This window comes from Aptenodytes patagonicus, chromosome 7, assembly GCF_965638725.1.
Source record: "Aptenodytes patagonicus chromosome 7, bAptPat1.pri.cur, whole genome shotgun sequence".
Lineage (NCBI taxonomy): Eukaryota > Metazoa > Chordata > Aves > Sphenisciformes > Spheniscidae > Aptenodytes > Aptenodytes patagonicus.
In genome coordinates, this window is record NC_134955.1 from 61,418,573 (window position 1) to 61,441,459 (window position 22,887).

Here is a 22,887-nt window from a genome sequence, read left to right on the forward strand (position 1 = left end):
GCAGCGGCGGGGCCGGTCTGCGGGCGGGGAGGTGCCGCGGCGGCGGTGCCAGCGCCCGGCCCGGGAGGATGCGGACGCGCTGACGGAGCTGCCGGCTCCCCTCTGCCGCCGTGCATGGGCGGCGGGAGGCTGCCGCCTCGCCTCGCCTCGCCTGCCCCGCCGGTGAGCCGGGCCGGGGGGCGGGGGGTCTCCGCCGGGCTCGGGGGAGGTGCGGCCGGCGGGGCGCGGCGGGGCGGGGGGCGGCCGCCCCGGGCTCGCCTGCGGGGTCCGGCGGCAGCCTGGGGAAGAGCCGCCACCTGTAAGTCCTCCGCTTGCAGCCCCGCGGCGGCGGCCCGGACCCCGGGAAGCCGCTGCCTGCCGCCGTGGGGCAGCGCGCCCGTGGCGGAGCCGGCAGCCGGAGCCGGGCGCTGGGGCGGCGCGGCGGGTCGGAGCGGTGCGGGGCGGTGCGGGGAGGCAGCGGGGCGCGGGAGCCGCCGAGCGCCGTCCGGGAAAAAGTGTTTCACTTCCACGGCTGGCTGCGGGCAGTTACGGGGGAAGGAAAGGCAGAAAGCGCGCCTCTGCGTTGGCTTGTTTCTCCAGATGCTTTTTCTTTTTTTTTTTTTTTTTTTGAGTAAAGGGTGTTAAGGAGAATTCACTGAAGAATGGGTTCTCCTTTAAAAAAAACCCCACCAACTTGTTCGGCAGCCGAAAGGGCTGTGCGAAGGAATCCCGATGAATGAGCGTAGCACTGAGGGAGTTGCTGGTCTGTGGTCTGCCACCGCCTCAGCTGTTCGTTTATTCCGGTTTTTTTTCAAGGCAACTTTTGAGGCAAGGAAGCGGGTAACATAGCGCAAGTTTAAGACAATGATGCTTTTGGTTGCAGCCTAGCTGAACTGGGTAGAAGAACACTGAAATCCTGCTTTTCCCATCAGGTAGCAAATGCCACACATACGATTACTTGTAGAGAAAGAAAGAACCTACTTTGCTCTGTAAATGAGGACTATGTTTCACTCTGAGTAAGGGGTGTGAATATTTTCCTGCAGCCAAATGAACACACCACAAAAATTTTCTTTTCATCTGGGACAGAGCCGTGTTTGTAGATCTCTGAATATGGCTACAGTCGCGGAAGGGAGTTAGGTTAGGCTGGATGTAGCAGTAACCCCTCAAGCCACAGTAAGCGATATACAGAGAGAAATTTGTTTCCATTAGTCTTTTGCTGACTTTACTGCAGTCGTATAGTCAGTGGTACAGTGGTACATAAAGGAAGCCCTCCTGGCTATAGGTTCAAATCTTATTGAGGGACCCAGAAGTTGGCGTTGACGTCTGTCTTGTAGCCTGGCTCTCTGCACAATGCCTCCTTATGAGTAGCCTGAAAATGAAGGTGAAGCGGGGAAATCTGCCTACACACAACCAGGCTCAAGCCAGTGTTTTCCATCTCTTAGATTTAATGAGCAACAAATTTTGTGCCCAGAAAAGAATCCAGCTCACAGCTCAGGATTTTGATAATTAATATTCCATTTAAAAAACATGTTTTCAGAGTCAACATTATGATTACAGAGAGAAAACAAGCAAACAGGGAATGACTTGACCTGGTTTCCTTGCTTTCCCAATCTAGCCTGACAATTTGTCAATCAAGTGGAATTTCCTCGAACGTCTCTGGTACATTACTTTAGCAGAAGAAATGAACGTGCAAATGTAATCACTACTTTCCCTCCCTTCTCACAATGATCTCTTTGTATTAAGCAACAGGCTTTTGCATAGATGAGGTATCAACCCCGCAGTGTCACAGGCTGAAATTGCTCCTTCTCTCTCATTTCTGAAATTATGCCCCTGCATTTGAGCCCCTGCGTTTGAGTGTATTTAACCACATCTGTCTATTTCGGAGGGGTCAGTCAGAGAAGCCTTGATCTGGGGCGGATTCTATGTCATCTAAGGCAGGAGGAGCTCTGCCATGACTTCAAGGAGACCAGCATCTGCCTCAGCAACAGTCCTTCCCTTTACTCCTCAGACATGCGTACCTTGTCTGGAAAAATCTGTAAATGAATCAATTTCCTGCACTTTCCGTCTTCAAAGGAAGACTTTATTGCAAACCCCGGGAAAACTGCCAACCAATAACAACCAGGTAGAATGAAAAGACTGATTGATACCAACAGGTCCTTAAAACCTTATCTCAGCCCCCTGTTTCAGCCTTTGTCCCTCTTTGATGGCAAGTCCTTAGGGGCTGGGATCACCTCTCCCTCACGGTTCGGAGAGAGTGTGACCAGTACCGTCCTCTGGAGAGCAGATACCAGTGCTGGAAGAAGCTGTGGTCCAGCAGGACAAGCCCCTGCTGTCATCAGGGTGCACTGGCTGATCCCTCAGCGTTTTGCTCCGTGGTGCCCATGTCCCCATAGGACTAGGAGAGAATAGTCCAAGTCCATCTCCTCTGTTGAGACCACTGCAACTTCTGTAAGATGTAACCTGAATTTTCAGCTGAGTTCTGTCTCTGACATGCACACACATAAACTGCCTGTGTGCAAATATTTAGGAGACCTCTACATCCGGAAGGTGCTTGTTAATTGGTTCGCAGGAAGACTCATAGCCCTATTAATGCATATCTGCTTTCAGCGTTAATGACTCATTCAAAAAAAACCATACTGCATATTTGTCTTTATAATAATTTCTTTATTTTTAGCTGTGTGTTGTCCTCACCCTCCATCGTGCTCATCCCTGCTGCGATAGCACACGGTGTTCTCATATCCTCCATCTCAGGCTGGGGCAACTTCCCATACTTGGAAATTCAATTAAGCTTACGGAGTTTTAATTCCTAGAGAAAACCAGCTGCATCTCTGGTGTGAGGTTGTGATGTCGTGACACCTGCAGTTGTGCTGTTAATTACCAGTAGGGAACATTAAAAGTCTCTTAATTGTCTTTGTTCTCTTAGGAGTGTCTGGTGGGTTTTTGTTTGCTTGTTTTTAAAATCTAACACTTTTGCTGCGTTGGCTTTGCTGAATTCTCTACTAAATGCTCAATATTGCGTCATATTACAGCACTGATAGCACCATATTCCAATTTCCCCAGAGTTACAAGGAAAGAACTAGTTTATCTTTTAAGTAAATACCGTTCTACCTAACTGTACCTAACCTCTTACCCTATTCTGTTACCTAGAAATGAGCCCGGTGATAGACTATCCAGAGTATTCTTTCACAGTGCCAGAAAGACATCAGACATTTCACAATCCATTTCCCATGACATTTCCATCTAAGAGTCACCTACTCTGTGTCAATGTTCTAAGATACTTTTTTCCTCACTCATCTTCTGCTCGTGGGACTGTGGCCTGAATTCAGGACCATCCAGAAATACCTAGGGAACAGTAGAAAGAAGCACAGGAAGCCAATTTTCATCTGTCACCAATCCCCACGGGTGCTGTAAGGTGGGGGACAATCATGGCCTGAAATATGAGGGATGAGAGAATCGTCAACTTCCAGGGAAGATCTCAGAAACAAACCCATTTCTTTCTGAGACCCTTTAGTAACGGTTGCTCTGAACTAGAAGGAATGATATAGTTATTTGTAAGGTGCTGGCTTTGTAAGGTTGTTTTGAGAAATTGAAGCCAATGCAAGGTTCACTGCATGAGCAGAGCTCAGAAACACTCTGCTCAGCACAGGCATTTCTGATCCCAAAAGCAAGTTCTCAGATGAGAGAGTATTTGCACAGCGAGTACCAGAAGAGGTACCTCTAAAAACATTTAACAGCTTGTTGGGGGTTATCTCTAATTTTGATGGGGCTGTTTTCTTAATAAGGTCCTTCCACATCAATTAGCTGCTGAATCCGATGTTAAAAAAAATAAATCCAAACTTTCTCTTGGCACACGGTTCCATGAGGACTCTGTGGAGATTTCCATGATACCAAGGTCTACCATCATTCGGAGGAGCTGGCTTAGTCATTCTTCCCATCTGCTCTGCTTCTTCCTCCCTCCGCTGCTCTGCACATGCTTCCTGGCTGTCTGCTCCTCATCCCTATCTCCGAGCATCCTGGCTGGCTGCCCCGCTCTCCTCCCTTGCCATACCTATCCCTTGTGGCATCTTCCGCGAGGAAGCTCAGGTAGTTTAGTGCTGAGATCAAAGAGCTGAAATAAATGAGTTTCTCTAAAGCAACCAGGAAAAAGAAAAAGAAAAAAGAAAAACCCACGAAGGAAGCACCGTAGCAAGCAGCATTGCAAACATCATTTGCAACAAACTTTGAGTTAAATTACCCCCAAATTGTGAGATTGCTTTAAAAATTGTGGTAGTTAAACACAGGCACATTTTAGTTCTTTTCCCTTCTTCTTTGACCATTTATGAGTCAAGTTTCTAGCTCCTTTTTGCAAACAGGGCCAGTAGGAACTTGGACAACTACAACAAACTGGAAGTTGAGGTTTGTGTGTAGTCATGGCGCTCCAGGAGCTGGGGATGTAAGAAGAACCACGGCTCCCTGATGCCTCACTGTGCAACACCAGGAGTCAAGGAGGTTGAGTTAGAGTGATCTGCCAGTATCGTGCCCTTTGCGAGCCTGTGTTTTCTAGTGTTGGTAGTCCACAGATGAGTGTTTGAGAAATTCCCCAGGGTGATATTTACCCCAGTAGCTTCTTTGGAGCAGGAACAGTAAAAACTGCAGCTTGTTGTGAAGTTAGCGGTGAGAGGCAGCACGGTCTGGAAATAGCAGCCTCCTACCCCTTTTCGCTCTCCCAAACTACATGCTGTGTCTCATGCTGAAATGCCTGCTCCTCCACATCGAGAGTCATTTCATCTTGCTGCTTCCTGAGAGAGATCGACATCTTCTGCAGAGCACACACTGCCGAGGAGAGGAAGGCAGCTTTGGCCTGCGGAGAGCAGAACTCAAGTACTGTGTGGGTGGCCGAAGACAAGAGCTTCTGAAATGAGGGAACAGAACAGATCTCTAATCTCCAGACTCTGACACATATCGCACTTTTCTCAGTTGCTTAGGAAAGAGATTTGCATCCAAAAAGAAGTGGGAGGCTTAAATAGGAGTTCATACACACGCGCATTCATCTTCTGTGGTCCGTGCGGTAATTTACATTTCGCTAGTCCCATGGAATCCACAACACTTCATAAAGTGCATCCATTACAAATGTGCAACCAGGGGAAACAAAGAAGCTGTCCCAGGTTCCTATCCACAGTGTCCAAAAGCTGAGCTCAGTAGGCAGTCATGGAAATTGGAGGCTGCAGGGTGTCACTGAGGTAAGCACTTATTTTGTGCCAAGATGCTGAAGCTAGTGTCCCACCCTCAGCAGAGGTACTGGGCATGGTCCTACCTATGGATGGCCCAGGCCACCTGTGTGGCCTGAAGCACTGCAGGGCCTAAGCCGTAGCTCCATCCTCCTAGGACACTAACATAAGACTTAGGCATGGAAGAGTTGGATCCACAGAAGCACCTGGCCCTAGAAAATGTCGACTGACATTTCCTTGCAGGGCTGTGCACCTTCTGGTACCATGTGAGCAGCCCCTTCATGGCTTCATCTGCCACAACAACCGTAGCTCTGTCCTAGATCGCCCACTCATCCACCCTGGCTGAACTGACAGCCCGATCTGCTGCAGCAAAGTGGCCCAAATAAGGCACCCTTTCTTCTTCGGGGTGGAAAGACCTCCTTCGACCTGTTTGTTTATCGGGAATTGCTGAGCAGGGTTTACTGTGGCCCGCTGAAATTTTCCACTTTGCAAAAATCAAGCAGTAGACCGTTGCTTCTCCTGCCTAACACAATTCTTATGCATGCCCTGTCCCAATTTTCCTTGTAATCAATAGCAGGGGTTTCTTTTTGTAGCACACACAAAGACTAGGCTCCTTGAAGGAAGAAAAGAGGCTTTAGTGTGGTGAAGTGGGGGGGGGAGCCCAAGGCTGAACTTCTGGTTTGTTTGAGGCACTATCTGAAATAAGTGGGAACCGCGTGTGCGCTGCGATTGCATGGGCGAGCTCCCAGAGCTCGGTGTTTACAGTCCTCCCGCGTGCGAGGCTGAGCCCAGAGCCGCGTGGGGGACGTCTCTCCAGCACAATTTAAATACGGGGCTGGTAAAGCCCCTGGGATTGTCCCATTGAAATAAGAAGGGGAGGGCTCCCGTTTCTGCAGTGCCAGAAAAAATTATAAATTTGCACATGGAGCAGTGGTTCAAGGCCAATTTCTGCCGCCTATCTACACTTATTTTTTAGAAGGTGCACCTTCAATGTGGTATTGTTAGGCTGTTATCATAATATTTCCATGAGTGCTCAGTGGGGGAATGATTGACTCGGAAAGCCTGGGAGGGGAAGAGGCTGTCCCGCAGCCCCTGCTAATCTAGCAGCAGCCCTGGCACCCTGAGATCAGGTCTCCCTCTGCCACCCAGTTGTCTCCAACACTGGGGCAGCTGGGAGAGGAGGGGTGATGCTTTCAGAGTAGGAGGCATCTCTAAATAAAACTGACCTGATGTTGGAGGTGCTGCTGTCTCCCGAGGAAGCATTCGGGGCTCGGTGTCTCTGAAACGCAGGGTTCCTTTATCAAGCGGACGATCTGCGGGCTGCTAGGATTGCAACATGTGGCCGGTTCCTATTTCTGTTTCGCCCGATGAAGCATGCTCGCCTTAAAAACATCTACTTTGCAATTCACAGTGGATTTATCCTAAGGAAAGGCCTCCACTGCTGTGCGTGGTGGAGTCCTCTCCCTGCACAGCAAGGCCAGGCACGACCCAGGAGAGACAGCCAGGCTGGGCTTCCCACACACCCCAGCTGGCCAGAATTGCTGCACAACATCCTGCTTCTGCTCCCTGGCGCCGGTTGTCCTCCCGTGGGTGGTGAGACCACCCCACCAGGACAGACCATGTCCCTGTGGTGTAGAAACTCCAAACACACAATGTGTCCCAGATGCTTTCCAAAGTGGGAGAGAAGCCCGGAGAGCACCTTTTGGTGCCTGGGCTTTTGGCCTGTGCCAAACAGCACAGGTGGAAATCCATCCCTTTGTGTGGGGTGTGAGGCTGAGGGCCCTTGATCTGGGCAAAGGGGCCACCACTGAAGCGTTGCTTGGTCTCACTGGTGGAACCAGCTCTCTTATCATTCCCTTGGTTGTATCTCCTCACACTTTGCTTGGTGCTACAGCTCCTGAAGAGGCAGGACATGACCAGCTCATTGGAGTAGTCCCTAAATCAACTGTTCTTTACTGGGAGGTGTAGCAGGGCTCTCCAAGCCCAGAGGAGGGGTGGCCAGGCAGTGTCACTCGTCTCTGAGGCTTGAGACTTCTTGGTCACTGTTAATAGCAGCACAGCTATGTTGGTTCTCCTGGAGCTGGACAAGAAGCTGGTTATCAAGCTGAGGTGAAGGAGGGCAAGTTATTTTGGGGGCAGAAGAGGGGTAGGTTGGGAGAGGGTGCATTGAGCAAACAGACTCCAGGCTGGACTAATCAGCAAAGCAGCAAAGGTGGGTAAAAGTAAGAAGGGACAAGAAGAGATAAGCGGAGAAAGGCTTTACTCGAGTAATTTCCAGACTGTTTTCACTGCAGTAAAGGCTCGTTGCATGGTCTCAGTAGCCATGCCTTGTTTTTAAAAGATTAAGCAGTATCGTAGAAGGAAGAGTATTAGTTTGTTTCCTCTAGTGTCAGTGAAAGAAGATAATCACATCTATTAGGTAGATAAAGTGAGTATTTCCTCTTCAGAGAATAAATGCGTACACTGGAAACACTGAATTATTCAACAATCTTGACTGGGAAGAAGTTTTTGTGTTTTTAAATATGGCTGTGGGGCTGGGAGAAGGGACTTCTTCCACGCTGCAGTCCTTAAGTGATTTTACTACAGCTTTCAAGTAGCTGAGCCCCAGGGGCTGACATCCCCTCTCAAACATTGCATGCACCATAGGACAGAGTTGCCCAAAACGTTGGAGAGGGGGTTGGTCTTGGGTCAGTCCAATCCAGAAGTCCTTTGCTGAGACTGGAAAAGCAATGGATGTGGGTTTAATTCATTCAGTACTGCGTGGATCCTTATATACCGCTAACCAGGCATCTGAAGATACCTCTAAATAGCAAGTGGCCTGGCTTGGATTCCAACCAGTGGCCATGTGGTGCCCGGTTCGTTATCTCTTACACCATTTTGTCTCTCATTGAGAGATGACTCCGTGTAATAACTGTTCTTACTACATCCAGACTTTTCTAAAGGAGAGATTGAAGGTAGACAAGTTCGTGCTGAATTTTCATAAGTTTAATAGCAGCAGTTTTGTAATGGGTAGTGGGATAAAAATCTTCTTCGCAGAGTATTGGATAACATGGTATCGGATGCTCTCTGGTTTCCATACAAGAGACAAGCACTGAGTGCAGTCATGAATTTTTAAGGGACAAAACATTAGCCTCTCTGAAGTTGGTGTGATCATTGGTTAGGAAGGAAAATTGCCAGACAAGAATTAAACCTTCTGAATTGAATCCTGGGGATGGAGATGTGATTTCCTGCTTCCCTAATTTGCAATAAGCATGGCCTGTGGCATGAGAAGAAACTCCAGAATGCAATGCACAATTTTTCCTCTGTCACTGTTTTTGAATAAAATCAGTGTGCAGTTAGTCCAGCGTTATAAATCTTGGTAGAAGGGCTTCCAGAGCAGGTAGATTTGTTTAATCACTTGGGCTGGAATCCAAACCACTGGAGGATATAAAATATATACACTAGTGCCATTCACTTCACTGAAAACACCTTTTTCCCATCCAAGGAAATAGCTGTGGCTGGCATGAATATATACTTGGCAAGCTGTAGGGCTGAACAAATTTCTCCGAAAATCATCTTTGGCCAAGATACTGACTATATTTCAGCACTGTAACTCCTCAAGCTCTTCAGCTAAGACTTTCTGACAGAGAAGTCATCAGAAATCAGTGATTCACGCTTTGAAATGGTGGGATCCTCACCTCTGCTCACCAGGCTCCCTGTCTGGATACCAAAGTATTGCCTTCAGTTTGGAGTAGACCTTTGCAAAAATCACTTCTCCTGTGACATCTGAAACAAACATGCAGTAATGTAATCCTAAGGTATTCTTCTTTCAGCATATTTTGTCTTCTTTGTGTCTTGACCAGTAGCTTCTTGAGCAGGAATCTCGTTCTTTGATGTTTTGAATCATGTCTTACTAAGAACGCTGATCCTGCCAAATAAGGGTATATGTTTTTATTTTCTGATTTTCCAACTATCATCAAAATTCCTGTATGGGAGAATTTCAGAGTGTCCCAGTTTCAGCAGTTTTTGTGTAGCTTACACTAAGGAATAAGGTTTAGCATCGCAAAAGAGTCAGGTTGCAAGGTATTTCAGCTAAGAGCTTTGGGTGTTTTGGGAATATTAATTGCCTCGGTAATTCACAAGGTATGCTACGAGCTGCATCCTTAGCGAGATCAAATCCCATCTGGCGTAGAAATTTATACAGACCTTTACAGTAGGAGTTTCTGCAGCAAGTTTTCAGTAGTACTCTTTCACACTGGTCACTGCCAGCGTTGTAGCTTTGGTTGCACGCTCTGACTCTGTTGTAATGTGTCTTTCAGGCACTTTTAGGATTTGACAGAGTTTGCACGACACTTCATCAGCGACGTGGACGCCTGCAGCAAGGACAGTTTTTGGAAGCGACATCCGTTGATGTGATTGAAGGTAATGCGCTCTCTTCTGTCATTGCCCTGTACTTGCCATTTATCACCCACGGAGCCTCATGGTCTGGCCGGGTGTCCCCTCTTGCTGCCCATCCTGGTTGGTGAGGTGAGAGCAGGATCAGGCCTCAGTTTGGTGCTTGTCTGAGCATCCTCCAGGCTGATCCTTGCTTCAGGTAACAGCTCTTCCTAACCGTGGCTGAGCCTGTCCCATAAAATGTGGTTTTGCCCCTCTTCTTAAGGAAATATTTGCTTATGTCGCGCAACCTGCCGGTTTTCCATAGCTGCATAAAGTGCTTCATGTTTTTGAATCCTGAAGCTGATCTTCATTCAAATACTGTTTTGCCGCCAGGAATTTCACAGGTCAGTTTTGCCCTCTGTTCAAAACCTAAAATAAAAATGTGTGCATTGTTTTTGAGCACTTTCTCGTGGTAAGTGGTTTAGCACTTGTCAACCTATATGTTGTTCTGTATGTTACTGACCTTGTTAGTGCCATCACAAACAGCAGAACCTGAGCCGTGCATTTGCTCCATGCCCCTGGAAAAAGATCAGCATAGCGTGGTCCTGCAACTGTAGCAGTTGCATTTAAGATAATCTTCTCTAAATGTAGTTTTCTCACAGGAAAGCTAGGACAGATTTTGCTTTTTTGTTTTTCCTAATTGGTATATTTGTGCTTAATTAAACCTAGGGGAAGTAAATGCATCTCTTAATTCACTGCCACAAGAATTTTAAGGTTCAGAGTAGGTGACTCATCCACCAGAACAGAATTTATTCTTTGTTTGTAAATGCTATTTATTGCCTTGTTTTGCATCACTATGGCTACTGTATGTCATTGGTGATATCAGCATCTACCGTACATAAAGTGAATGCAAGACCGAATTTAAAAGATATAGTTGTTATAATAATTTGCTTGTATCAGCCACTTTTCTGTTGTATGTTAGTACGTCTCACATAAAAGCAGCACTAAAAGTGGCTCAATATTTTTCCATCAAAACTGGCTGAAAAGTAAAAAATTCTCCTGCACATAAATCATATCATAATTAAAAAAGCTCTAAACAGCCACCAAACCCCTTTTTCAGATTCTGTGGCTTTATAAACAATTCGGTGATGTCCTACAGATGATTTTGAAGTTTCAGATGAACTGATTTGCGGCGGCATTCTCAATTATTTTACTTCTAGTTATTTGTAGTGTTACATACCTAGTTAAGCTTGTTAGAAGCACCTCTGCTTTCACAGCCCATATAGATTCTTCTGCTTTCCTTTACTGTTTCTAAGTGGAGACTGAGAACAATTAATCTATTCCAGTTAAAGCCTAATTATTTTGCCAATTGCATGGCCCCATGTTCTTTTCTGAAACACATCAAGTACAATCACTTCTGCCATCCTATTCAATCAAAGCCTTAAGTTGCACAGATTTTGTGAAATGGCCTGGGCTTTAACAGCTTGAGAGCTGATTCACTGAGGCATCTGCTGTAACACTGGCAGAACTGTCACCATTTTCCTAGCCAGAATCATTTGTCTTTGTCATTTAGAAATAATCTGTGGGGTGTAATGTGGTCTTAGGGAAGCACGAAGCCCGTTATTGCTCAATAATAGAATTTCATGAGGTCTTAACAACATCTTTGAGCTCATATGACACATTTGACAGTGCATGTGTGGATGTATATCTCTAATGCCCCATGGAACAAGGACAGAGAGGTGTTTTAAACACTTGGTACATATTGAAAGACTGCTCAAATAAACCAACCAGCTGTGGGCGACTGCAGGAGTCTGCCGCTGGCTAGCGGGGACCAACCCCCAGGACACACAGCAGTGGGACATGTCTTCTCTGTGGTAGCCAAGCCCAAGACTTCATAAATCCTGGCCCACCACAGAGGCTCCAGGATTATTTCCAGCCAGACACACACTTTCTCATTTCCCTTTCCCTGTAATCCAGGACAGCTGGGGATGGGGCACTGAACCCCGAAAAGGATCTGAAAAGAAAGATGTTCACCTTGGACATGGTCAGAGCAGTGGGCCCTGTGCTCCTCTGGCTCACGTCTGGGTCTGGCTAACAGGCGATGTGAAAGCCCTCCAACAAACTCTTCCCAAAGAGTTGGGGTGGGAGAGCGGGGTCCCGCTATGGCCCAGCGTGGTCATCCGCAGAGGCAGCCCTGGAGGGACAGCAGGAGGGATACAACAGGGTCCCTCTGGGACCAAGGGAGAGACCAAAACCCGGATGGGGAAAAAAGGCAAGAACTGCATGAGCGCCAGGTGTCATCAGAGGGAGGAGGCAACGGAGGGGGTCCTGCTTTCCTTTTGGGCAGGGAAAGGTCCAAGGGCACAGCTCTGTCCTTTTTAAGCACTGTCTTGGGGTGTAGGAACAGCTGGCACAGCTGGGCCCATGGTCACCACTCCAGGAAAGGGTCTCCCATTTCCAGATCACCAGTCCCTCAGTGTTGTCATCCATGGGTGCCCAGTGGTATGGCCCACTGGATGCTGCAGGAATAAAAGCATGTGTCCAGAAAATAAATGTTTTACTGATTAGGTGGTTTGTGGTGTCCTGATGCAGTGTCCCTGGGGACGGGTACAGGTCCAAGCAAGGGCAGGGAAATCAAAACTCTTTTCCTAGCAGGCAGACTCTGTCCTTCTTCTGCTGTTCTGTGGCTCTGGGAGGATTCAGGCTGTGTAAGCTGGGGGATGCCCAGATCAGTGGTTGAGTTTCAGAGCCTGGTTCTGCTCCCCTGGTGTGTGGGTGTGTGGGTGTGTGGGTGTGTGTGTGTGTACCAGGAAACGTGCTGTTTAATTCAGCGTTGGCTGGGTCCAAGGCTGGCGTTTCAGGGCTTTTCCCTAAGCTGATGATGGATGCCTGTGGGGTCGGGTCCTGGCCCACAGCTGAGCTCAAGCGTCTCCTGGGTCTGCCGTGCTCTTTTTTAAATATGATGCAGTGGGAGTGAAAGTCTCTGTGATATCATGCTGCTCTGTGCTACAGCTAATTAAAGTCATTGTGAAGGGTTTTGTAGTAATTGCAGATACTGTAAAATTTAGTTTTGTGGGGTAATTGGTAATGCAAGCCTGAAACAAGTTATCCTTAAGATGTTTTAGTTTGCATTTCTCAGTAGGAGCAGCCTTTACAAAGAAGGCTTTTGTGTGTGAAGCAGGGCCAGAATTAATGGCAGCATTTAGTCGTGCCTAAAGGGGTGCTTGCTGTGGCAGGTGGCAGGGCGGTGTAATTGATGATGCCTACGTTCTGCGTGCTGCAGGAGGCTCTGGCAGCCAGTAGGTGCTGTACCTGACGAATGCCAGCTAGAGAGAGTGAAATGCCTGGGGCCAAACCCATCCAGGGCTGATGTATTCCCATCCAAAATGAACGTGGCCCCTTCAGTCTGTAGGTCACACAGAGTGGTTCAGGCTCTGTTTGCTCCTACGTGCTTAATATGTGCTATGAAGTTTTCAGGCATCCTCAAATTTTTCAACAGAATGCTATATCTATAGATCTCAAATGTGAGGAAAATCCTAATGCCGTAGAGACGCGTGGCTACCCAGCCATGGGCTGGGCTGAGCTCTCTGTAGCGAGGACTGCAGCCGGCTCTCATCCCTCTGCTCCGGGCTGCCGAAGTGCCCAGTGGAACAAGGAGAGTGCAAAGGCCAGCACTGTAGTGCCTCGGGTGCCAGACAGCACAGGGGGATGTTTAATGGGCACGTAAGCAGCTTAGGTTCCTAAGTCCCTGATTTAAATGAGATTTAGGTGCCAAACCTTCCCTGATGCATTTGAAAATCCCACTCAACACCTCTCTGAACATTCAGGCAAGTAAAGACTACTGAAAATCTGGCCCTTGGACACCGATACAGCTGGTGTGTCTGGAATTAACAGTTTAAAAGAAGTGCTGGCTCATAATTAAATGGAAGAGACATCTGGGAAGAGCAAATATTGAAGATGTTATGAAGAATCAGAATGAGAATTTAGTTCAAGGCTGATATTTCCACGAGTAACTGGTTTTAGTCAACAGATGCAATTTCTGAGCTCATATATTAGTAATGAACTGGTTGCTGATAACATAGGAGGGCTCATATTTTCCTGCTGATGAATCTGGGACTCATGGGGGTCCTCTCTGCTGTCCTGGGGGGGGCAGCTGGAGTCGATGCCCTGCTCTGCATCATGGCATGCAGTGGTAGCAGTTGGCTTGGAGGGCCAAGGAAACACTTTTTGGGGGGCTGTTTAGAAAGGACAATCTGTAACACAATTATTTTAACAAATATGAAAAGCCAAAGTCTTTTGTTAAATTAACTATGGGGCCAAAGCTCAGAGCTGAGTTTTCCAATTCTGATTTAATATTCACAGCATGACAGAGGTGATGAACACACGGGAACCGGTGATGGAGGAATTCACACTCAGCCAGACTCCTGAGGAAGGAGGCCCTTCAAGCCAGGTAACTTTAGAAAAACTGGAAAGTATCCTGAGCTGCTTTTCAAAAGCAATGTAATGCAACCACTAACTGTCATGCACGTAGATGCTGAATTGCAGAGCACAGCTGCCAGAAGAACAAGCCCTGAAATACATGTTTGATCCTACTTAGGTTTTATTTTTAAAAGGTAACAGTTCTGGCGGGAGGGTTTTGTTGGGTGCCAGGCCTCCAGGGCACGGTGGCAGTGATGCCTTGCCCCTGTGGGGATGCAGGCAAAGAGGGTGTTTGTCTGAGCAACCATCGCGTGATGAAGGCATCCAGCCAATACTGTACCACAGCTTTTATACGGCCACCCTTGTAATGAGCTAAGTTTCCTCAGGCTCAGAGGGAGCTCCCTTTTTAGAAAAGAGACCATTTGAAATGATGGTGTAATTCACACAAATGGCCGTGGCATTGTAGCAGCAGCACTGGTCAGGGCCATTTGCTGGCAGGTGCAAGAGCATTTTCTGTCCCCAGGCGTTCTCAGACACCCACTCGTGTACCCGCTTGCGGTGCTGTTTCCAGCGGGAGGGATTACGAGCCCCCCTTGTGACAACCTCCATGCCCTGATTTGTGCTCTGTGATTGTGCTCGTGACTCTCGGTGTCACTGCTGGGGACAAACCACCTAAACGTGTCCTGGTGGACCTGAGTTGCTTCTCAACACAAGATGTATTACTGTGGGCAGACTCAGAAAGCTACTCTAGGAGAAGCCTGTTGCAGGTTAAAGTCAAGCATTTGGAAGCCAGGAAAGTCAGAACTGAAATTTTGCAAATTCCTTTCAGATCACTTGTGCATGTAATGAAAGGCTGTATGCAATTAATAAGGCTACCATAGGCTTTCCTGTGCCTCGTCGACCGCACACGATAGATGCTGCTCACTCAACGAGCACATTTTCAATATTCTCTTTCCTCTTTTTCACCGAGTCCCAAGTTTTCATTATTGTGTTAGTGTACACTGTCCAAACTCTGTGCCAACTCCGACTCTACCTATGTCTTTATGGCTTTTCTATGGTGTCCCTGATCATATGCTCCAGAGGTTTTCCCCCAGCTCTTTTACCCTACCCCTCTGCGAGAAGGTGATACCATCCACATTTTAGTGATGGCCAACTGAGGCAAAAAAGCAAAAGAAACGAGAGGTAGCACAAAGTCAGCGACTCAGCGGGAAAACTAGGTTTCTTCCAGCAACTTCGAAGCACTCTGGCCAGAAGACCTGTCCTTCTCTTCCTGCAGTCTCCTGCCCACTCATCACATACTCCAGCTTCCGCAGAAAAACACAGCGAGGCCGGACAGGCAGCTCTGCTTCCTGCCAGTCCTGACTCATTCCTGGAGGGACGTGGTAAATACTGGGCTCCGGTGGAAAAAAACATTATGTGGTTGGTGTGAGAAAAGACCATATGAGAATGACACAAACAAAAATAGCCAAGCTGAGGCCGCACAGGTGCCTTTCCTAAATTTTGTTGCAGCCATAATAATCTCCTTTTAGCACTTTTGTAGATCAGCGTGTGTCATTTCCTAGGGCTTCAGAAAGCAGACAGAAAAAGCAGAAATTTTGTTGCATTGGATCCCCCTGCCAGGGTTTGCTGGCAGGCTTGGAGACAGGGTTGCTCTCACGCAGCCCTCCGCCACCCGAGCAGGCTGAGCAGCAGCTGGGGGAACAGGTCGCTGTCACCTGTATGTGCAGCCCTGGGAGGAAATAAGGCAATTTGCCCACAATTTTATGGCTATTTTCTGCCAGCCGAGACGTGAGGCTCAGGGAGCACTGAAGAAGAGTGCACTGCTGCTTAGGTGTGTCTCTGGACCTGTCCTGGCCAAGGAGATTTTACCTTGTCTCGTATTTGGAAATAGCAGGATCATATTAGCAGCTTCTTAAAAAATTCTTCCCTGTCAAGACAGCTGTCATGGAAATGTCTTTCCAAATTATAAACAGTTCCGGAGGAGGCTGTGTAATGGGAAGTTGGGGGGAACTTTTCTGATAGGCAGCACAAGCAGCATTGCTTGATCAGGACGAGTTACGCCCATGGGGGTGCAGCTCAGGAAGGCATTAGAACGGTTTACCTTCAGTGATTCACTCGGTCTAGTTGCACTGAAGGGGCTTTCTCACAAAAAAAAATTCCTTCTTAATTGTGTCTCACTTTGCAACACTAACAATACGATACAACATTTTTCACCTTCATGTAGATTTGCAAAGAGTAATGAATCCCTGCAACACTACCATGGGGAGCAAGGGTGTCAGGATGAGAATTATTGTCCTTCCCCATCTCCAGAAGTCAGATACAGGCATCGCAGCAATGATAAAAATGTGCTTGCTGCTTCCCAGACACATAGGAAGGGAATTGCCCGTCCCAAGGGCTTGCCTCCCTGTGCCAGTTCTGATGCCACGTGGGACAACTAAACCCTAAGGTCTTAGAGAGAGCAGCTCATGGGATGAAGGAAGGTTGCAAAAGCCATTGGAGCAAACGCCTCCACTGGGTTATGACCCTACAGTGTCCAGGTCCCTGGCAATGTCCTGGTGGATGTACCCGGTTTTATGGTGTTTAGGGAATATATGAATGTTTCTGTTTGTGCTCGTAGCAGGAGCAGTGCTGAGACTGGCTCACATAACAGCAGTGCTCAGTCTAACCAGAGGCTCTGATTCAATGGTGACCGTGTTGCAGATATGCGCGGAGGTTCCCACCAGCACACAGCAAACCTGTGGCAGCACCTGGAGTTAAACAGGGATGGTTCTTGTTCTCAACCCCTAGTTCAGTCCCTTCAGTCCCCTATTCTGCACCTTGCTTTTATTGTTACAAATAAAATAAAATAAAATAAAATAAAACTCAGCTAGCATGGAGAAATTTAGAGCCCATTAGTGCGGGTATATGGACATTTGAGAAGCCGGAGATAAGGTTTCAGTGAAGCAGCAACAGAGTTTGTCTTACGTTAACATCCTGGAGGAGCCAGAATTAATTTTCCTCAAAAAAGCCCCAGAAAAAAACCCAATCCAAAACAAAGTACCCTGAGAGATTTAACTGAACCAGCTATGTTGAAAACAAGAAAGCACTTTTATGTGTTACAATATCCTTCACTAAAAAGATGTAGTTCAGCTTCAAGCTCTAATCGCTGCACAGTGTTTGACCTGCAGCTTCAATGTGACAAACGAAAATAATAGCTGGCACCATCCTCTGTGTAAAAATGATCTCTGGGGCTACCTATTTTGCATGAATGCATCATAAAATACAGTTTCACATTACATAAAATAGCTCTGCAGAATGGTGGCTTCTTAATAAACTGTCACCGCAAGAAAACATGAATATCATATCAGAGTAAAAGGACAGCAGCTAGAAGTGCTGCAGCAGCCATTTAGCTTAGTGTTACAGCAATGACCTTTGTGTCCTAAAAACCCACCAGAACTGAAACACAAGTGTTTCGCAACATAATGAATTTTGTCGCCTAAGTCTCCATTTTTACTGTGCCCATCAGATCACACAAGTCATGGCAATCATCTGCCCCACATGCTGACAAGCAAAATTGGGTTTCTGGTCCTAGTCTTTGCCCAGCAAGGGACAGCATGTGCAGGGGAGAGCGTGCCGAGACCTATTAGCCCCTCTGTGTCCATGCTTGGCCGCTGAGGAGCTTTTGAAATCCTCTGTGTGCAGGACTGCTTGCCCTACACCAGTTTGAACGGGTTTTTTTGGTGGACATGGGAGTGCATGTCAAATGTAGAAAGGATGCTAAGATGGGGCGTGTACTCTGCTTGCTCTGAATATGCATCCCTGGGCCAGGCTTTGACAGGCATGTCCCGACATGTCTCACCAGGCCTTCCCAGACTCACGTGAGAAGTACCCCAAGCTGTCCAAAAGACTGCCGTCGATCGTGGTGGAGCCGACCGAGTCCGGGGAGGTGGAGAGCGGGGAGCTGCGCTGGCCTCCTGATGACCTGAAATCAGCAGAAGACAAGGGTCTTCATGGTGACCAAAGAGTCTGTGTCCAGCAGCAGCAGCAGCAGATGGATCTGGAAGGTCTAAATGAGTAATTTTCATCCTTGTTCCCCATAGCAAAATAGCAATTTCAGGCCATGCCATGCACTGAGTTAATAGTGTAGCAAAGAGCAGTAGGTGCTTGAAGGTGCCCAGAAACACCTGCACTGGGAGTCCTGTGGACTGAAAATTTCCTTGTAGCTTTTGAGCACATGGTGTTTTCATCCACATCAGGCTCAGTGCTGGCCACTCGCATGGCCAACAAGCAGTTTACTGCACATCAGCAGTTCACTCGAGGAAACAGTGTTTCCTATTCAATAGCATATATGTACCTCCCTATCTCCTAGCCTAAAAGCAAAGTGTTTAACAGCTGCTCATTTTCAAATGTGCACCACATCATGGTGTCCCTGGAGTGCATTAATGTAGCAGGAGCTCACAAATATGTAGATATGACTAGTAGTGTCACTGTGGGGTAAATACAAAGACAAGCTAAAGATAAGAGCTTGTTGGAGTGTAGCTTGCACTGTGAATGCTCCAGCGTGGAACTGGTCTATTTATTTCTGTTTTTTTCATCTCAGTGCTCTCCGTTTCCCTTAAAGAGTGACACGGTTTCCATTTCAGTGCACCATTTGCCACCCAAATGCCCAGCGACAGCAGCCAGGATAGGGTGCAAGATACACCTTCCCTTACCTTCAAAGGGGTGATGACAAATGGTCTGATCTTGAAGTGTCAAATCACCTGCTATTCCACTTGGCATTTCTGGGTGGTGGCAACCACAGGGTTTGATCATTCAAGAAGAAATATGAGCCAAATCTATGGCCTGACCTCCAGGTGGCACATTAGGGCCTCTGTGTTGTTTTTGTGCAGTGACATTAGGACTTGTTATGTCTTCAGGACTGGGAGTTTGAGCAGATTTCACTAAGACAGCAGGTAGCCCTCCCACTACGGTGGCTGTCCTGCTTTTAACGAGAGGGATCATCACCTCATCTCACTACCCGTCCTGAGGTCTGACATCCCCTGTAAAGTCAGGCTGTGATGCACTCAGAGTACCCTACTCCAGGTTTAACTACTGGTTTGCAAGTACAGTGAATTGCTCATGTCAAGTCTGAGCACCATGACAGATCATCTCTCTGGTGGAGCAGGGAATCAAATGAAGGCTGTTGTACCTGTATGGGGAAATAAATGCTGACGAACTATTTCTTTGCAGATACTTTAGCTCACCCAGCTCAAGAAGTGGAAGACAGTACAGATGCTCTGGAAAGCAGAACTGAAGAGGACGAGTAGGGACTCCAAGGCCTCAGAAGTGAAACTTCATTGTGAATGTTGTTGGAAAGCTAACACACTCTGAAGATGTGTCAAAGTAATCTGTATTTAAATCTGCAAGGGTTTTATTTAGTTAGTACCTGGTAAGAAGCGTCTGGGCTTTAGAACTGTTCTTTTCAACATTTTGATTTTCAGGCTGGGATTCATATTATTTGTTTAATTTTTCCTTGGGAAACAATGGGACGTGTTAGGAAACACGAGATTATCAAGGAAAAATGCTCCTAATTTCAATTAGCACATTTCATTGGATTTACCTTATTCAAGCAAGGCTGCTTTCAGGTATCAACAGCAGGACAAAGGGGTTACATTTCTACAGGAGGGATGTCTTAAATCTAAAACCTTTCTTGTTTTTAGCCATTTAAAACTAGCACTGTGATATTATGGACAATAGATGTAATATAATGTCACCATTTGATTTTGTAACTTTTGTATAGAGACGCAAGTGTAAGATTTGCCTCCAAGCTGCCGCCCCAGGCGCAGCCCAGAGCAGTTCTCTCCCTTTGGCTAACCTGTGCAAATTCGGATGAACCAGCCTTTTCTTAAGCCGCCTTTTCAATAAGACTTAGGCCTTTCGGAAACGCTTTCTCGCTGTACATTGACGAAGCGGATTAGCTAGTCGCTGGTGTTTGTGGAGTGAGGCTATCTGTTGTAGGCTTGGTCGGGTGGATCGTGCTGTCCGTGCACTCTTCAGGCCCAGGTCCAGCCGTGGCGTGGCGCGCACTCCTCTCCCTTGAAGCCAACGAGATGGCTTCTGCTTCCGCCAGGGCTGGATTTGTCCCACCTTGTTAATAGAAATTGTTGTGACAATTCTTCTTTTGGTATGTTTTGTGTATAACGTGGGTGCAGAGGCCCAGCTGTTCCTCCCTTGACCCAAGACGGGCGGTGGTTGGGGGTGGGTGACAGGAGCTCCATGGCACGGCCCAAACCTGCCCTCCGTTTCGCCTGATACCAGGTCCCGCCCAAGCCACCCACAGTAGAAGGGGGTGGAGGAGTGCCGAGGTGGCGGGATGCACACCCGCTTCCCTCCTGCCCAAGCGGCGCTGCCGGCGGGAGCATGGGCACTGGGGGGTGCCCTCAACCCGCGGCAGGGCCCCCTTGGCTTTGGTTGCATGGCCACCTCCTGCAGACCAGAGCTGACGGTGGGACAAGCTGTCTCTGGGTGCCTCAGGCCTCCAGTGGATTTTCCTTGGGGATTTGGGGGCCATTTTGACAGGGGTAAACCCGTTCCTGCACGGGTACCTCCCAGAGATTCCCTCCCACCGTCCCAGGAGAAGCACCAATCTCGGCCCAAAATGCTACCCTTTGGACAGTGTTGGTGGAGATAGATAATGCATGTACTCAAAAGGGTTTGACTGTGTCAGTGACGAGTGTCCCATAAGCTACGAAGCTGGCTTTCTCCATCTCTGCAGGGCTGGATGGGGTCTGTACTTCCAATTAATGTTGCAGCTGGAAGAAGCCGCTCGCTGTAGGTGGAATGAAATAACAGGATTTCTTCCAGCGTTAACTCCTAAGTTGACTTCCAAGTGCTTTCTTTTCTCCAGTAATAATTTTCTCTAACAGCAACTTTTAATCGTGTGATGGTGGATAAAATTTACTGGCCAGATGTATTAATAAGATAAGTTTATACCTTCTTAGCAACCAAATTTAATATATTTACTTACAAAGAATTCTGTGCAATGAATGTTTAATACAAAGGAAAGAGACTATTTTACTTCAAAGCAACATTAATTTATGTACAAAACTATATAGCTCATTATTTGGGGTGTTTGGGAACTAGGACCCTTTTTATAAGCAGTGTAGTATAGTATAATGTGATACTTAAGTTAAACTTTGCTCTCTCAACCTATATAACAATCTGTTTTGCCTTCTTGATGTAGACTCTCTTACCTACGCTGTCACAGAATTATTTTGTTGGATGAGTGGGATTCTGGTCAGAGCACCGAATTTCACCAGAGTAACTGAAGGTTTCAAGAGCACCTCCTAAATCTGGCTGCCGTCCCTGTCACCCCCTTTGCTGGTGACAGTTTTCTGGTAAAGCCAACGAAGCGAGAACAAGCTCAAGCTATATGTTTGGGTAGCACATGAGCAGCAAGAGGAGGTCCCTGGCTCGGACCCGTCTGCAGCTGCTTGCAGCGTGAGGAAGGCCGCGCTGGCGAGGTGGCCTGGCAGATGCGAGGTGCTCTTTAAACGCTGCTTTTGCATCAGCTGTCAAGAAGTTTTACAAAGCTCTGGGGGAAAAACAACGACGGTGACGACATATTTTTAGCTGTGTGATTTCCTTTCAATCTGCGTCTGCCCAGCTCCGTGAGGAATGACGTTAGACGTATCACTTAATTTGCTTTTCTCTTTGTAAAAGGAAAACCAGTTGTTTGAAACACTTCCCCCAATTTTATGTGCTCTCTATCTGCTTTCAGACGCTCCCTCCCTTCCTGCTCTGGATGGCCCTTATCCTATTTCCACCTGAGGTCAATGCACTTCCCTAAATAAGCTTCCCAAAGAAGCAACAAAATTCTACATACACCCTGAAAAAAGGCCACACAGCACTACTTTTTCCATCCTAGTACATAACGCTACAGCCCATATAGAAATACCAGATTTCCTCCTTCCAGCCTAATTACTCCTCTCTTTCCTGTTCCTTCTTTTGCGCTGCTCCCTTGAAGTATTTTACCTGAAGCAAATGAATGCTTCAAGCTACAGCTTTCTTCTAAAGCCATGTGGCCTCAGTTTAACAACCACACAAAGCCAAACTCCTCCTCTCGTTTTTATTTTTCTGAACATGGGCCAGAGGCCCTAAAATAGGAGAGCAAGATAGAGAGAAAATGGTTTATACAACCAAACCCTATTTATTCAACTTGCAGGTCTGTGAGTGTCCACTTACTTTGTCTGTGTGCAAGTGTTGTCTCTCTAATAAACTCAATAGTTGTTTTGTATTTTTTTTCTGGATTAAAAGCTTTGTAGAAACTAAAAAGGAAAAAAAAAGACATTCAGTCATATTTTTCTAGTCTAGCTTGTAGAATATTTCATGTAGTGCAGAAAGGAAGTTTTATGGAGTAAGACATTGTTGGATTTTGCTCTATTTCAGTTCTTTCTAATTTTGTAAAATGCCACCTGTACATAATACTCGACTAATGTATGTCCTGTAGATGTATTACACTGTTTAGCCTATTAAATGCCTATACTGGACCAATTGGAAGAAGTGGTGTACCCACAGTGTCTTGGTTTAAAAATGCGAAGGATTGTTTTCAGTGGCATGCGGCTCCTGTCCTACCACTAATACAGGGGAACGAAGCCCTCTCTAAGCCTCCTTTGCCCCGTGGCATGCAAATACTCACGCTGGCCCTCCATCCCACATGCTCCTACGCAGATAAATTCAGATTTACACCAATGACAGTTGCTGTCTCTGTCTCTTCCCTTTGAACCCTCCCTAGACCAGGCAGCTCAACGCTCACTGCTTCTGTCTTGGGATTTTCTTGCTGCCCTGCTTGGCGCAGCCCCTTTGCCCTGGGTGGTACGCTACCTTGCGTGCGGGGCTAGCAGCGAGCCAGTTGGCTCATCTTCATGCACCTTTTAATGCAGTGCACATTTTTAACATTTTCTGGAAA

At 47.2% G+C, this 22,887-nt stretch overlaps 1 protein-coding gene across 1 annotated transcript; it reads left to right on the forward strand.

The window, feature by feature from the left end:
• The first annotated feature begins 49 nt into the window (after positions 1 to 49).
• Positions 50 to 22,481, forward strand: LBHD2 (LBH domain containing 2). The gene is made up of 5 exons (XM_076345498.1): positions 50 to 162; positions 9,485 to 9,587; positions 13,905 to 13,992; positions 17,803 to 18,004; positions 19,170 to 22,481. Exons 3-5 carry the CDS (start codon positions 13,906 to 13,908, stop codon positions 19,244 to 19,246), a joined length of 366 nt encoding a protein of 121 aa, XP_076201613.1. The 5' UTR covers positions 50 to 162; positions 9,485 to 9,587; position 13,905; the 3' UTR covers positions 19,247 to 22,481.
• Positions 22,482 to 22,887: the final 406 nt, after the last annotated feature.